General features: G+C 39.5%; 1 protein-coding gene across 1 annotated transcript in view; it reads right to left on the bottom strand.

Moving 5' to 3' along the window:
• The window catches only part of RB195_012523 (uncharacterized protein), a gene marked incomplete at both ends in the record, with an annotated part of 51550 nt that extends 37342 nt beyond the window's left edge, over window positions 1–14208 (bottom strand). The window contains 3 exons of the mRNA XM_064194423.1: window positions 11830–11946; window positions 13502–13570; window positions 14166–14208. Coding sequence (XP_064052006.1) covers window positions 11830–11946; window positions 13502–13570; window positions 14166–14208 — 229 coding nt within the window. The remainder of the gene's footprint in view (window positions 1–11829; window positions 11947–13501; window positions 13571–14165) is intronic.
• Window positions 14209–18558: the final 4350 nt, after the last annotated feature.

Raw genomic sequence — 18558 nt, 5'->3', positions numbered from 1 at the left:
CTTTTTTTTCTGAGCCACATTTTTGATAAAAGGTTTTCCATGGAAGTTCTACATGAGTTCTACAAGAATATTAGAATATGCAATATTAGAATATACAAATTCGTTCATGAGATCATAAGTTTTTCGTACAGGGTATAATGAACAAATTAAATGCAGAGTATTACAAAATTGATGTTCGTATCCGTACAGGAATAGAGGGGTACGAGCGTGTTCACCAGTATGAGTGTGATCACACTCAATCCTCCCTACTAGTCCAGAAAAAGGCGTGCAAAACAGCCTTGGTAACAGCCGTTCCTCAACGATTCTACTTATTACGGGTTCTAGAACAGGGGCAATCCGCGACGCATCTACAGCTGTGAAGATGGGGCAGCTTCTGATGCTTACGGAAGGATTCAACGTTGTAAACTTCGTGAGTTTCGAAATGTCATTTAGCATTTCAACACTCTCGCACTTCAAAGGCAAGGAAATAATAAGGAGAAAAAAGCAATGTAACTTTTCTGCAATCTTGGAAATCAAAAGCTCGATTTACTGGAGAGTTGTCACTGGAAAAGTGAAACCAGCAAGGATTGAAGTAGCCATTGAAATAGATGAAATGTGGAATTGATACAGCGATACTATTTTTATTTGACAGTTGCGTTTAGTGATAGGGACAGCAAAGAGCGAGAAGAGAAAATTGGAGAAACAACGTTGGAAAACCGCATTGATGAGATTGGTTCTCGAGAATCGCGAAACTTTCAGCAATGGTCTTTCATTGAGGAATTGGTTGATCTAAATGAGATCTAGATCGAGTGGGTGAAATACGTCATTAGCACACTTTCCCTCAATTTGTTCCTCTTCTATCCAGACCAGAACTTAGGACAATTATAGACAACTTATGCTCAGTATATATGTAGATATGAACTATTTTGATGATGTAAGCTATAGCCTAGCAAAATAAGACAAGATAACAACGTAGAAAACTGCGCTAATTCAAGAATCCGACTATTTGCTGACTAACTAATTAAATATGATAAGAAAGTTGTGAAAAAGGCACATAAAAAGACAAAACCAAAACTCGTTCAAAAATAAATAGCCCTATTTCGATTGAAAAGGAAAACATTACTCTGAAAAGGATCAGAGCGACAATTTCACTAAGACAAAAAGGTGAACAGACAGATGATGTGACTAACGTAATTCAGAGCTATTATAAACGAGTCCCCCTGTGGTAACGTTGATAACCCCGAAAAATTTCAAATTAAAAGGAAACCATAAATTCATATCATATGTTCGAAAAGGCGCAGAGAAACTTTTGAAGAATAATCTGATCCCATAAAATCACTGGTCGAAAACGCTGTCGCTGATGTCAAGAAGGGCGACGGACATACATGCGCGTATGGAATAACGAGTCGAAAAATCGCCGACGACCCCAATTAAAAGCGGCACTCTACGGAGCTGTTCTACTATTTACTCCCAAAAAATTGTTTACACGACTGACAAGTGTGGAGTTTACTTAGGGGACAAGAAGGTGTTGATTCTCGATTGTCACGACAAATATTGCTATGAAAAGACAGTGGGAAATGTTCCAACGGCGCTGGTTTCTGTTCCGCTCATTCCACATAAAATTGGTTTCTTTTGTTTTGATAAATAGAAAGTTTTGCTTGAGGTTCGCAGAAATCGTTGGTGTGAAAAATGCTAACCTATCAATCGATTAGAAGATGTTGATTTTTCTTAAAACTTAAAGTTGAGTTTAAAAAAAAACTCTTTAAAGATGTAATTTCATTTACAGGTAGTTAACGTTCAATGAGAAGAGAAAGAACAATAAACTTGTGTCAACGTCTTGGTACAGAGCAAAAACGTGCATGTGCCACAGAAAGGGGTGATACCACGAGAAAAAGCCAGGCTGCCAACTCCTTGCACACCGGAAAACACTCATTAATCCTAAACATACGTATTCACTTTTCGCAATAATTACGAAGATCTAGACAAACAATAATAAATAAAATGGTGCTTGAACAATTTAAAGAAGCATAGCTGAACATCGAGCGACTGTTAAGCTGCATGGATTACACGACACCACCACGTGCTACCACCTACAAAGCCGCTATGCAAGCAAAATGCTCAATTGTGCAATACGAATTATTCGCATATGAATATGTCCGTATTCGCATATGAACTCGGTTTTCGGCTAGTTGCAGAGCCGAACAACAATTTTGCCGAGGCCACTAACATAGTCATTGCTCCAAAAATTAACTACTGCAGAAGAATGAGAGTATTATTAGTAGGTAACACAAATTTTAATGCTTGATAACGTAGAGTCCTAGGAACTGCTCGATTGCAAATTTTAAAAAGACCCACAGCTGCTCAAGATATTAATCACACTCATTAGATTCCTTGCGAGCGAAAAATTAAGTAAATAAAACTCGGAGAGGCAACTCAATCGTTACCAACAGACAACAAACTATGCGGCCAAAACGGACATGTTACATCACTTCATCGGAAAAAATCAAAAAAAAAAATGCATTACAACTTCTTCGGGAAAAAAAAATCAAGAAACATGCACTAATGAGGAAATTCCGTCGAAATTTTTCATTTATTATCTGTATTTGAATGCCAACGAACGGCTAAATGAGGCGAATAAGTACACTCAACGGTTTTTCACAGAAGCATTACATAGGTTACCAACATTCCATTGCTTAGACCTGCAAAAGGATAAGCAAATGGCATAAAAAAGGAGTTCGTTCTAATCTAGATGGGGATTATTTCTCAAAAAGACTTTAGCACTAAAACTATTTGAAAGATCATTATAAATCCAGAAGGAAAGGAACAAACTGTGAGCGCGAAACCTAATGGGAAAGTGAACAAGATCAGATAATACAATGTAATGCAAGCAATGTTTTTAGTGTTTGGGGTGGCAACAGAATAAAAGAAATCCTTGATGAACTGCGAACAATCTATCTAGTCTTCGAGAATTCTACTATCAATATCGTAAGAGCATGGCAGAACGAATTCACATCACACGACCTTTCGTATCAGCAAGAATGAGAGGAATTAGAGACAAAGGTTGACGGAAAGGAACAAACTGTGAGCGCGAAACCTAAGGGAAGGACTGTTTTGCCGAGTGACCCCGCAGTGATTAAGACGTTGACGATAGCTAACCGTTAGTATAATGTAGTTGGAATGTAGGTGGTACAAGTTCAACGTGAAAATTGCTGTAGGCGATTTGAACTGATAAAAGAAACGTTGAGGAACACTTTAAAAGACTTCTCTTTTTCCGGGAAAAGCGAAAGCATCTCCCAAAATAAAAGGATAAGGATAAAGTCACTGGCGTATCAATCTACTTGGGATGCGCCAACGCGTTTTTACTGGAATTCGTAATCGATGAGGTTTTGAAACGCGTGTTGGCCTATACAATGACTTGCGGGGGCCAGCCGATGATCAAATCAGTGTTTTTATCCTCCAAGACAAGTCTAGTACCAATTTATCGACCCCAGAGGGATGAAGGGCTTGGTTTGCACTAGGGCGGTTTCGAACCCTCGACCGTGTGGCTACAACGGACCTCTAACCGACTGCGCCCTTCAAACTTCTATTGTTTCTAGCCAGTAATGTCTTAACACTGTGTTCTTTGTAGTACGGTTTTTACTGTCACCCTCAATAAAAGACATTGGTACGAATTGGCAATGTATGTATGCACAAATGCCCGAACTCGATCGTGCGCACAAGGTTAGCAATCTGCTGTATTTCTTCTAAACAAACCTAGTAGATAGGTCGGATAGAAATCGAACAGGTATTAATTATCAGTGTTAGTGGAAAACATCTACAAGCGCAGAGATCACACAAACAAGCAATAATTTCACTTTTCTGCTCTTATTTTAACAAATAACACTACCAGGGTTAAAATACGAAGCGCGTCTCCCATTCTTTGCAAGCATTGCTGGTTTAATTTTTAATTAATCGTCCTCAGGGGCAGGTTTTAAATTCTGTCGCTGTGTAACATGATGCATAGCTTATTTATGAAAAAGTATGGGGGACAGCAAAAGGTGTGAGGATACAAACTTCTGGAAAATGTCGCAGAGCACAACTCTCCCCGTCCGTGAATCCCAATATATTTCGTCGAACGAATTCACAAAAGCTACGACTTGACCACTAAAATGTGGGGGAATCGGTGATGCTCTTAATTCAACCTTAGCCAGCCAGACACTTTTTTTTCGAAAAAAAGTCTTATACTTCGTTGTTCTCTATTGTTGCATTGGATTGCAATATGCATCGATTTCAGCGAACAGCTACATACATATATAGATCCAAATTAGACCAATTAGTTTTGACAAGAACCCAGTCCATTTTCCATAATCTGCATTTGCTTGTGATATGCACTGAACATGTGGTGAGCTTTAAGATCAGACAGAATCTAAATTTTCCAGTGCGAGATTAGCTTTATTGACAGAAAGAACTTTTGAAGATCCCCAAAATTGTCACCAAAGATTTTGATCGGTCAACCCTCTATGGAGGAAGATATTCGCACATACGCATGTTAAGCAAAGTTACAATGTTTACAGTTGAAATTCACAATCATTTCCTCATAAACTCGATCCAATTCAAAATCCAGTCGACAGCAATAATTAAAAGAAACGCACAATAAGGAAGGCTAACAGGTGATAACAGAAAGCGAATTAAACGCAGCTATAAACAATGACAACATATGTCCAATTACTGCAAAAACTCATAGAGATACTAAAATACTAAGTAAACCATAGACAATGGCTCCAGAGAAAGGGTTTCGTGTGTGTGTGTGTGTATATGTATGTGTGTATTTATGTATGTATTTATGTATGTACGTACGTACGTATGTATGCGTATGTATGCGCATGTATGCGTATGTATGCGTATGTATGCGCATGTATGCGTATGTATGCGTATGTATGCTCATGTATGCGTATGCATGCTCATGTATGCTCATGCATGCTCATGTATGCGTATGTATGCGTATGCATGCGTATGTATGCGTATGTATGCGTATGCATGCTCATGTATGCTCATGTATGCGTATGCATGCTCATGTATGCTCATGTATGCGTATGTATGCGTATGTATGCGTATGTATGCGTATGCATGCTCATGTATGCTCATGTATGCGTATGCATGCTCATGTATGCTCATGTATGCTCATGTATGCGTATGCATGCTCATGTATGCGTATGTATGCGTATGTATGCTCATGTATGCGTATGTATGCGTATGTATGCGTATGTATGCGCATGTATGCGTATGCACGCGTATGTATGCGTATGTATGCGTATGTATGCGTATGTATGCGTATGCATGCTCATGTATGCGTATGTATGCGTATGTATGCTCATGTATGCTCATGCATGCTCATGTATGCTCATGTATGCGTATGTATGCGTATGTATGCTCATGTATGCGTATGCATGCTCATGTATGCTCATGTATGCGTATGTATGCTCATGTATGCGTATGTATGCGTATGCACGCGTATGTATGCGTATGTATGCGTATGTATGCGTATGCACGCGTATGTATGCGTATGTATGCGTATGTATGCGTATGCATGCTCATGCATGCTCATGTATGCTCATGTATGCGTATGTATGCGTATGCATGCTCATGTATGCGTATGCATGCTCATGTATGCGTATGTATGCTCATGTATGCTCATGTATGCTCATGTATGCGTATGCATGCTCATGTATGCGTATGCATGCTCATGTATGCTCATGTATGCTCATGTATGCGTATGTATGCTCATGTATGCTCATGTATGCGTATGCATGCTCATGTATGCTCATGTATGCGTATGCATGCTCATGTATGCTCATGTATGCTCATGTATGCGTATGCATGCTCATGCATGCTCATGTATGCTCATGTATGCGTATGTATGCGTATGCATGCTCATGTATGCGTATGCATGCTCATGTATGCTCATGTATGCGTATGTATGCTCATGTATGCTCATGTATGCTCATGTATGCGTATGCATGCTCATGTATGCGTATGCATGCTCATGTATGCTCATGCATGCTCATGTATGCGTATGTATGCGTATGCATGCGTATGTATGCGTATGTATGCTCATGTATGCTCATGTATGCTCATGTATGCGTATGCATGCTCATGTATGCGTATGCATGCTCATGTATGCGTATGTATGCGTATGTATGCGTATGTATGCGTATGTATGCTCATGTATGCGTATGTATGCTCATGTATGCTCATGTATGCGTATGCATGCTCATGTATGCTCATGTATGCGTATGCATGCTCATGTATGTGTATGCATGCTCATGTATGCGTATGTATGCGTATGTATGCTCATGTATGCGTATGTATGCTCATGTATGCGTATGCATGCTCATGTATGCGCATGTATGCGTATGTATGCGTATGTATGCGTATGTATGCGTATGTATGTATGTATGTATGTATATGTGTATATGTGTATATGTGAATGTGAATGTGTATGTGTATGTATATGTATATATGCATGTATGTATGTATGCAAGTATGTATATGTATATGTACATGTATATGTATATGTATGTATGTATGTATGCACCGACGTCAGATAGCTATAAAATGGAGTGCGATGGGTCCAACGGCGTCGAATCTTGCACGTTTGCCGCAAGTTGGCAACATGCCTTCCTCAGAAAGTGGAAACACTCATGCAAACGGCTGCTTAAAGGCAGCATACCACAAATCTGAGGTAGTGCGGATTTAAGGTGGAATACCCATATACGGAGTAGTAGATTATGGGGAAGGGGGAAGTCCCTACCATCTCTCCCTGCATCACTGCAAATAGCCGCCTCCAGAATGCTGTTTTGTACGACGCCGTCTTTTGCAACGTTCTACCGCTTGCGCCACCTCCGCCCTGCGATTCGTCGAAAATGAATTCGGACTGCCCCGATAGGCAGTAAGGGACGCTATGCGTGCAAAGACGGCGCGCTGCACTAGAAGGCATCGTAGAAAACAGCATTCAGGGGCCGGTTGTTTGCAATGATTCAGGGAGAAATGAGCGGAACCACCCTGGTCTCCATACTCTACGACCCCGTACACGGATACTCCACCTGAAATCCAGATTCGTGATATGTTGCCTTTAAATAGTAGCGAACAGTTTACGTGACCTGACGAGGGACGTTATCTTTAACAGTAAGATAATGTTGTTTACGTCATTTTACGTTAAAACATCATCCTGTGATAACTGTTGGGGAAAAGCAGGAGGACAAAATATACTTTGGGTATTGCTTTTAAACTGTGTCTATATTATGTTGGTACCAAAGCAGAGTTTGAAGCCGAATTTTGAATACTTTTTAAGTGTAAAAATGACGTGAATTACTCAGAGTTCAAAAAGAGTTTCAAAGTTTCAGTTGTGAAACAAAGCAGCTGAAAAATACACATCTTGCGAAGTGTCATGATTTCGCTCTCGCTTATCGTTTTTAATGGTCGTAAGAATTTTTTTAAAAAAAGCGCCAGCTGCAAGATGTCAACGCTTGACATTTTCCCAACGGCTAAATCAAATTTCTAAAATGCGTGGAATATCGGGCCACTAATGGTGATGGTGCTGCTTTCAATGCCTTTCGAGAGAAATTTAAGAATTGAAGAACAATTTCGATTTTAACGAAATAGGGAAGTCGATCCTTTTCTTTTTTTGAAATAATTCTTCAAAGCTTGAGATCACTGAGTAAAAAACCAAAAAGAGAGTTTCTTAGAAATTTTGAGTAGGAAAAACAAACAAAAAAGGCACAAAATAATAGTATCTTGAAAATTCTTCAAAACCGCAAGAGTGAAGCGTGAAGAAAATCGAATCACAAGCTGTTAATAATCGTGTTTCCAATTCGATGCAACAGTTTCTTTTATACGAAAATGCAGTTCAAGAATTTTACGACAAGTAAACGTCAGTGTTCATTACCAACATTTTTGCTGTAGGACTAAAAAAATTAGCAGCAACTATTTGCAATGAGTTGCACTCAAGAAATTCTTCCAGGTCATGTACGAACGACCTTCGTTCCGCACTTTGAAATAGTTTTGTAGTGTTTCCGGAAAAGTAACAAGACCCTAACATGGATGAAAAACCTACCGAAGCGCAACAAGATTCTCAAGCACTACGACTAGTTCCACAAGAACACAACGCGCAATGTTCCGTCGATGCTAAGCGTGCAGTCGGGTGAAAAAGTGTCCGGAGTGTGATTGCAGTATAATTGCTCCGTACCCGTAAATTATCCCCGAAACTGCTTTCATGCGTGTGATAAATGTGCGGATAGCAGGATCTGACTGATAATTGTGATCACCAAAGGGCACCAGTAAATAATAGAAGGAAAAGGAATAGATCTCTAGAAAACTAACTATCTCAACGAAAACAAGGATTGTGCCTTCATGGAGTTGGTGAGTGCAGAGCGCATAAAACTCGCAACTATAATAGTTGGCCACAGTTTAAAGGCTCACAACCGTAATTCACTCCGTAAATCTGATAACATGTGGCCCAGTGAATATCCATGGTACTAAATGAAGATATTTGGATCAAAGGAAGCTTTGGAATCTAATCAGCCGAAGACTAAGTAAATACATCGATTTTATGAATTCAGGTTCATGTTAAATGACTGTGTAACAGGTAAACCACTTCTTCAATCATCCAGCGGAAAAAGATTGTGTTGCTAAACTGAAAAAAAAAACATATAACACTCAGTTACTATAGTCTCAACTGAGTGGGAAGCACGTTATATAAATACTTATGCGGTAACACTGAACAAACTCTGACATGGTGACAGAATTCTTTAAACAATTGTATGGAAGCAGTAGAGTCCGGACAATTTTTCTGTGTTAACATAATTAATGGAAATATTCTTATTTGATGTGCAAACTCTACGCCAAAAATAAAAATAGATGGATAGACAATAAATTCTCGGCCTAAAAGCTACGCTAGTCTACACAGTGAATTGGGGGAGGGGCTAACCAATGTGTCTGGTAAGAATTCGATGTGTCAAGTCAGTGTTTTTATCCTCGAAAACAAGTCTGGTAAGAATTTATCGACCCCCGAGGGATGAAAGGCTTGGTGAGCACTAGAACTTGAACTCGAACCACCGATCGATAGTGCAGACGGAACAAAATCTCCTACCGACTGCGCTATGCCTACTTGTGTCCACTATAGCTAGACGATTCTCGATCGAAAGAGTGGAAACGTGGTTAAAACGCATTCCGAGCAGCACAATAATTTAGAGCCTTAACCTCAAAAAACATATTTTACCTTTGTAGTTGTAAACACACTCTAAAGTCAAGATATTGATATTCAAAGTTCGCGAATGCGACAAAAAGATGATAAACATCATTTTTTCTGGATGGAGCATCAATTAGGGGATTTTCTTAGCCCAACAAACTACTAGAATTCCAGAACAAACAATTTTTTTTCAACCAATTTCGACCTAAACTCTACGAATTGAAAAAAAGAAAAACAAGATATAGAAACAGTGGCAGAAGTTTTAACACAGAACGCCGAAACAATCACCTTGTTTTGTTTTGTCTTTTTTCGTCTTTCAAACCAAATTTTATTTGACCGAATTGAATAAATAAGATGTTTCCTTGAAAGAAAGTGTTGTTCAAAGGAAGCAACTAGGACTCTTTGAAAGTCTATATTAATATCTAATATATTAATATCATAAGATCTTAAATGTCACAGAGAGTAAAAAAAGAAGTTCGAAAAATTTGTCTAGTAGCTTCTTTAGCATGCCAACAAACATGAGGAAGCAAATAGGGGTGAAACAGCTCGGGTCAAGTACATTTTCAACTACTTCTTAGCTGTAATTGTAATTTGAAAGAATGATCTTGGAAAATGGGAAGTTATTGCATTCTTCCTTTACCTTTCTCTGATTGAAGTTTGGTGTTTCACTTCACATACGGTAGACAACTATTTCCAAACTCTTTTAGGATTCCCACTCTTTAGGAAACCTTTTGAAAGAGAAAACATTTTTTCTGAAAGTGTTCCCTGGCGATACAAATGACTGAGGCCACCTTTAATGAAGGGATTACTGTCCGCAGGTATGAGTAGGTAGGTACGAATTAGTGAATACACTCAACATCAAAACGAGTTCTTAGTGACGGAATTACAGAAAGTGCATGAAACTGTTCGCTGCGCATGATAGAAAATAGTCGATTCGCCAGTTCATTATAGATAACAAGTAGAAAAAAAACGCACAACTACGACCGGCCGCGAACATCACAAACTGCAAAATGATCGGGTACGGACATGGACAGCTGTCATCCCAGTTAAAATCGAATTCGTAAAAAAACAAACATGTTTTTACGCTACTAACACATTCAGCTGCGATCCAATAATGAAAAAGCCCTGCGGCTCACGCACTCAACCAACGGCTCTCTCAAAGAAGAGAGTGAGTGTATAGCCGATAAAACAGACAGTCATTTCAAGTTATAACTCCTGAGAAGAGGAAAAGACGAGAACTCCTATTAAAACAGAAAAAAATATGTAAATAAGATACGGAGACAACATTTTTCAGTTTTTTGAAACTGTGTCCTGGAAATAAGCATACAAATTGGAAAAATGGGATAAATTACCGTAGCTTGTTCCCAAGAAGTTCGGCGGAACATGAGGACAACTTTACTTAAAATTTGGATGCAGCAAAAAGCCTGCCATACACAATTACATAGTGATATAAATATGTACAAATGTAGAAATGTAAACTATGAGATTGTACCACGCGTTTATTTCTGAAAACAAGAAATTATTAAAATATGTGAACAGATACAGACTGGAATTCTGTCCATTCAACTAATTAAATAACGGGTGATTGACTAGTCAAAAATGCTCAACTCCTCCTTGAGGAACTTCGGCAGTGCAATTTCACAAAACATCAATTCGGAAGGGAAATTCTTTCTTATATCGCTTATCCAAACACAAAGATGAGAATCCTAGACTGATAAGCTGTAGAAAAATCCTTACTTTGCTAGTTTACTACTATGCTTCCAAAGAATGGAGTCAAAGCTATAGGTCGTTTCGAAATGCGGAGCGTTAGTGCAGGAATTGTTTATGCTTCACCAACTATATACATTTACCGTGAAAAAATCTAGTACGGAGTCATATTTCAACTATTTCACCACGTGAGCATCGTCTTACAGTTAATTGCTCCGTGCATACCCTTTTACGGTGATAGAGAGGGAAGCACCAATTTCTCTTAAGGAATTTAGAAGCAAGTAAGAAGAGTCGAGTAAAGAGAGTTCAAAAATGGAAGAGCAACGCGAAGAAGACACTGTAGTCACGGTGAAAGAAATCAGCTTGTTAGTCTCAGAAACACTCGCGTTTCTCTTTGCGCCGTAATGATGATGCGAAAACTAAAGGTTTAATTACTGCAGCTGCTGCCAAATATGAGATAGTCAGTGCAGTTGCACGACTTCGTGCACGGAAAGAGCCGTAAAAAGAAGGAGCGGAAAAGCTCCTTCAGCGGGAAAAAAAAAACGCTGGTCAGCTCTGTAGCTTTTTATTAAGTTTCCATGCAAGAAAACGCATCTGTTACGTTGTGAATTTCATTCACGAATGCAATAAATTTAATGGATGCCGTGGAAAAATTTCTATATTCGACGCGTAGCATTTTGTTTCGCAATATTTCCTGTGCAAGCTGTGAACGAATCAGTAGGGGAAAGCATTTTTCATTGACAGAGCTATCAACATCTTCTCACTGGTACAGGAAGGCTTTACATATGGTACGAAATCCTAGATTACAATCCAGTATCTTCATGCTGGTCCTAATGCTTCCGCAGGTACTACAGCAGTTCTTACTACCAAACCACAACAAATACGTGAAGAGTTTGAATACACAATACAAAACTCACACTTTCGTTCAGCAGATCTTCTTTCGATGACGGTGTGAGGTACGGTGCCGACGAATGGCGGCGTCATAAACTCTCCTGGACGGCAACCGTTCATGATGAAGTCGTGATCAAATAGTACTGACAATAATCAGCAGTTAGATCGACAAAGGAATACTAAAATTCTTCGTCAGCGATCAATGCACCCAAAATTAGCCATGTGACGATGCGTTAACGATCCTGCACGTAGATGATTAACGTTTTATGGGAATAAGAAAAAAACGGGTACTACAAATAATAGCTTTGGTTTCTGCAAGAACGACAACAGATTCGAAGTTAACAATAACGTCAAAAATCGAAGAAGTTTACATAAGAGTTAAGAATTCCACCAAAAAAGAGGCAAAGAAAAGAAAATAACGACAACAACACGTGGAGGGAAAGCTCAAAAATGTTGAAGGCAAAAACCGAAACTAGAAAATAATAGGGATAGTTCTTACTAGTGAAAGAGAAGAAAAAGATAGAGGCGAATAGTAATCGATGGACATTGGGTAAAGATCGAGTTGTTGATCACCTACGTAAGGAGAAAGTTACGGCGTATCAGCACAAGAGCACTACACCAAAACTGACGTGCTGCGTATGTCGCGATTTCCAGTTTTAACAAGCGATCGGGAAAGTGTAGGTATGTGACGGTCAACAACTCGATCCCTGCCAATGTCCATCGATTGATGGATTTCGCTACATGTCTTTTACTGGGCCAGATCCAAATATCACGGTATGCGAGTTCCCAAACGGATTTGAGCTCATATTGTTAGTGGTTTTTGTGTAGGATTAAGAGTTTTCTCGGACGAAAGTTGAGACAATCATTTTGAGGTCGATATTTAACGATGTGTCCACTAACATGCGAAGCGCTAGGATCTAAACCTTTTACAAACATCCCCTCGAAATCCAACTCTTAAGCGTGAAAGGTCATAACCGCTCTTACCCAGAAATTGAGCGAACGTTGTATGTAACGTCGTAAGCTTTACCGCTCATAAAGGTCCTACTTTTGTAAACAAAGACCCCATAAAACAAATCAAACAAATCAGCAAACGACTGTGAACTCTTGGGTGATTGTGAAAAAAAGCATAGATTTCTTTGCCGCAACTCAATGGATTAACTGGTTGTCAAAATGTTGGTACAATAACTTACACACAGAACGATATGTGGAGAGACAGAGTACGAAATTCAAAATTTGAATTCGTTGCGAATTAACCGTCACTATGGATAGCTCATCCATAAGTCTACAAGTAACTGTTGTCACAAAAGGAAATGGGATTCGTTTCAAACAGATAACGAAATGAATGAGAAACTGCCTAACAACTTACCACACTGTCAGGTGGTTGGTGCTAAAAAAACCAACGGAGCACCCATTGTGTAGTGGTGCAAAATGTACACAAGCATCTACGACCTTTTTTTTTGTTTCCGATATAAACAGATCAGGCATTTCTCTGCATGATATGCGTTGCAACTGACAGCGACTAAATCGTTTAAAAGTTTCAAATCACAACTAATGGAAGTTCAAACATTCTAGCGACCAAACGAACGAAAGTACTTAATGCAGGTGCATATTTACAACCGAAGAAATACAGCTTGGACTCAGGAAGTCAAAAGCCAAAAAAGAATGAAGATATGTGAAAGGTCGTTAAACATCTCTCACCATGGAAAAGCGAACTCGATTTCAAAGATTTTTCTTCCACATAAGTGTGCACATTTGGCGAACACATGTCTGAAAGAAAAAAAAGGCTTTTGTGGAGTGGAAAACCTTCCAAAGAGGATTGCAGTGTTTATCTTTGATGTCTAGGCTCCTAGAAACAACTAAAAGGTAGATAGTGGATTAGTGGCCGTCAGCAGAACGAACGGAACAAAAGTCAACAGAAACAACGCTCGTAAAAAGAATTAACTAGGTACGAAGAGCACATAGAAGTGAAGTCACAGTATCTGATCGCAAATAAAACCCGAACGAATAGTAAGCGGATCAAATAGTCAACTAAAAGAGATGGGTTGTTTATTCAGCGCAAACCAAAACATTAGATATGGAGCTTCACTAACAGAAATATCAAACAGTGAAGGTTTCGAGGAATAAAACTCAGTGTATAATGAAAACTCTATAAAATGGGATGCTGTCATGAAAAATCAAGAATTAAGTTTACAGTGCTACAGAGATTCTTTTAGCGTACGTCATTTTACCTTAGCCAACGAATTCAAATCAGATTCATAATGTGATGCGCATTTTCGTTTCGAGAGCTGTTCGCTACGTAGAGGTAAATGTATGAACATTCGAGAAGACAAGAAAAAAGAAAAGGATGAAAAGAAAAGCAAACCTGACAAGCTTAAACGGAAACCATAAGCGAGGACGAAAATCATCCCAGTAGTATGAGCAAATCATACTTACAGAACCCAGATTTACGGGACCCGTGTGGTGAAATCTATGCGAACTCGTCAGACCATCCCCAAAAATGCAAATTATGGCTCATAATGTAAGCTGCCGTGGTGAAACCTCAGGGATATGGTTCACGATGATAAAGAGATTCTCTTCACACATATCATTTCGACTACCTTATCCAGTGAATTGAATTTGAATCACATTCATAATTTGTCACGATAGGGCAATAATTCTAATAATTATTCTCTCGATATTTTGGATGACAAATTTTACTGGGATTTAGTTAGTTTGTAGTATTCTTTGAAGTAAAACAATCGTACGCATGCAACTGCTCGTTTCTATTTTTATTATTTCACAGGAACAAGTATCTCCACGCAGGAAGTTTGGCTTGTGAGCAACGTTAAGTTCTTAAAATGAGAAGCATGGAAAATAAACAGTCGATGCGGAATTGTAAGAACTTTATGAATGGAAAAGCAGGTTAGCGTATTTACAGTTGGATTCAGAAGCAGAGGAAAACAAAAACAAGAGAAACAAAATTCGTGCTTCGCTATTGTTGTTTGTTGCAGTGTGCCATGGTCCCATCACGAAACTACTCAGTTCCAATGCACCAAAGTACACAGCTCCAATGATGATCTTGCGGTAGTTTCTTCATCACTTTGCTTTCTAATGTAGTCAACCATACAAGCAGCACCAACGATGCCATGAGGAAATGGTAATTGGTATGCTGTAGTGGAACTACACCTACATGAGGCAGTAGTGAACACATTGGAAGAGGAGATCTACCTTCTTCTCTTCTTCGTGACAACGACAAGAACTTACTAATAATGAAAAATAGAGCGTATCTACCAAGTAGATTTGCTAAATATAGGGAAAATGTAGTTGAGGGATGGGCCTTAACCGCGCTCTTATTTCTGGAAGTGAATAACTATGTCAGTCAGGCTCTAAAGTCACTAGCCTTAGAAGATCTATGATATGATATGTGAGCTAAAGCTACAAAGAGAAAAAAAGGAAGACAAGACTTCCAGAACTAAGAATGCGATTCAGTGAAGTCCCACACTACTACACTTTTATCTTAAACACAAGTCTGAACGTCCGCCTAAAGCCGGACTTCAGACTTCCTATGATGTTCGCTTCGCTTCCTTTCACTGATCAATGAAAACTAATAGTAGTGGAATTTTCTGTGAAATTAGATTAGTGTCATTCAAACAACGCTTTCTTCCTCCTTTTATAATAACAAATAAAGGCGAAAGATATCGTAGTTTTCTTTCTAAACGGGCCAGTTCCACATTCGGGAAATATTCAAACTTCAGTTCCAAACACTCAATTGATACCAATATAACATGGGCACCAAGTGAAAGCATTTCTCGAAGTATAGGTTTTCCTCCTGATTTCCCTCAACAGTTATCACAGAATTATGTTTCAACATAGAATGACGTGAACAACATAATCGTACTGATAAAGATAGTTCCACTTCAGATCATGCAAAGTGTTGGCTATTATTAAAGCAGCCCTTTGCATGGGTGTTTCCTCTTTTTAAAGAAGGCATCCTACCAACCTGAGGTAAACGTGCAAGGAGCACGTTTGCCTCAGGTTGGTAAGATGTTTGTTGTTTGACATGCCGAGTCATAGAGATAAAGTCCAACGCGGTTACTGGCCATCGTTACGAAACGAAAATAGTAACACTATCCACCTGCGATATGCACACGAAGTTATTGCGCACCAATCCGACGCCTAGGACCCGCCTCACCCCATCTTATAGCAATGCGACGCCGGCGTACCAACCCGACGTCGGAGAATCCGTCGCACCCCCTTTTTCGAATTTCGTGACACACACACCCACACCCACACATGACCACACACACACGTCCACACACACGTGACAGACCAAGCCAGTTATTATATAGCATTTATTATCTATTTGCACAGTTGTTTTATTAGCAAGCTTATATCATGTGTGACAAAATAAAGAATCATGATCATGATCATGCTACATAATAACGGGCTTAATCTGTAGTGTGTGTATGTGTATGTGTATGTATATATATATATATATATATATATCTGTGTGTGTGTGAAACGAAATTCTAAAAATGGGGTGCGACGGGTCCACTGGCGTCGAAATGGTGCGCCGGCGTCAGATCACTATGAAATGGGCGCGACGGGTTCACCGGCGTCGGGTTGGTGCGCAATAACTTTAGTGGATGTCCTGAAAAGTAAGACGTCGCAACCGTTTCATAACCATGGCCACTGCATGTCTAGCATTACACCTCTGACTCATCCGCGTATCAATTTCCTTACACATTTGCCTCAAGTTGGTAGCGTGCCTTCTTCAGAAAGTCTGAACATCCACACGAGCGGCTGCTTAAAGGCATCACTCCACAAATGGTGGTGGTACGGATTTCAGGTGGAGTATCCGTATATGGGGTCGTAAATTATGGAGACGGGGGTAGTTCCGCTCATCTCTCCCTGCGTCACTGCAAATAGCCGCCTCCAGAATGCTCTTTTGAACGACGCCGTCTTTTGCAACGTTCTACCACTTGCGCCGCCTCCGCCCTGCGATTCGTCGAAAATGAATTCGGACTGCCCCGATAGGCAGTAAGGGACGCTATGCGTGCAAAGACGGCGCGCTGCACTAGAAGGCATCGTAGAAAACAGCATTCAGGGGCCGGTTGTTTGCAATGATTCAGGGAGAAATGAGCGGAACCACCCTGGTCTCCATACTCTACGACCCCGTACACGGATACTCTACCTAAATCCAGATTCGTGGTATGTTGCCTTTAAATAGTAGTGAACAGTTTACATGACCTGACGAGGGACGTTATCTTTATCAATAAGATAATGTTGTTTACGTCATTTTACGTTAAAACATCATCCTGTGATAACTGCTGGGGAAAAGCAGAACGAACACACATACTTCAAGAAATGCTTCCAAATTGTATCTATATTATATTGGTATCGAAAGTGTTTGAAGCTGGTGGTTGAATATTCTCCAAATGTAGAACTAACGGGTTTAGAAGGAAATCTATGTAATCTTTCGGCTTAATTTATGATGAAAAAGAAAGGAAATGTTGCTAGAAAATTATAAATCTAATTTTACAGAAAACACCACTTCTATAAATTTTCTTTGATCAGTGAACGCGACCGAAGCGAACGGCTTTTGCCGGACGTTCAGAGCCAGTTCAGTTTCAGTTTAGCCTGTGCGTGTTTCTCTGTGTGTCACGAAATTCGAAAAAGGAGGTGTGAGGGGTCCAACCGCCGTCGGGCAAGTGTGCCGGCGCCATATAGCTATAAAGTGGGGTGTGACGGGCCCCACGGCGTCGGATTGGTGCGCAATAACTTCGCGTGCAGGTGTTTGAAAGGTGGATAGTGTTACTACCGTTTCGTAACGATGGCCACTTCCCGCATTGCATCTTATCTCTATGACTATCTCTATGTCTAACAACAAACATCTTACCAACCTGAGGCAAACATGCTCCTTGCAACTTTTCCACAGGTTGGTAAGATACCTTCTTTAAAAACAGGAAACACCCATGCAAACGGCTGCTTAAATAATAGCCAACACTTTGCATGATCTGAAGTGGAACTATCTTTATCAGTGCGATAAAGTTGTTTGTTGTGTTTGGAACTGAAGTTTGAATATTCTCCAAATCTGGAACTGACCTGTTTAGAAAGATAACTACGGAATCTTTCGCTTTTATTTCTTATTAAAAAAAGAGGACGAAAGCGTTGTTTGAATAACACAAACCTAATTTCACAGAAAATGCCACTACTATTAATTTCCATTGATCAGTGAAAGGGAGCGAAGCGAACACCACAGAAAGTCTGAAGTCTGGCTTTAACCGGACCTTCAGACTGGTTACAGAATAAAGAAGAATAATGTCGAGTTGAGAATAGGTGGAATTGGCCAACAAGAAGCTTCTCATCCTTCAAGTTCTATTCTGTACTGGTATTGTTCCAAAGAAGATTCAATCCATAAGATTTCCGCAAGCATCTTTGCACGACACGTTAACAAATACGTTGTGATCAGAAATGTCTGTCTATTCTTGCCAACTGAATAAGTAAAATATTTGCGAAAACTATGTATAAACGAGTTTTGTTCTGTACTGATGTAGCCTCAACTTGTAGCTTCAATAACGTTGATTAAAATACGTTAGTCAGAGACATAAGCAGTATACCTAAGCTCCTTAACACTTTAAAATATCGGTAATTTTACAAAAATTTGATTAATGCGCCAGAGGTCCTCAAAGCCCACAATAGCGAGCAGTATATTAAACAACAAAAAGAACAAATTGAAAGAGTAATGAATGCGTATTGTTTCTACTTTTAAAAGA

Source organism: Necator americanus, chromosome III (genome assembly GCF_031761385.1).
Source record: "Necator americanus strain Aroian chromosome III, whole genome shotgun sequence".
NCBI classification, from domain to species: Eukaryota; Metazoa; Nematoda; class Chromadorea; order Rhabditida; family Ancylostomatidae; genus Necator; species Necator americanus.
The sequence above is the reverse complement of the archived record's forward strand: the minus strand, read 5'-3'. Positions and strand labels throughout refer to the sequence as shown.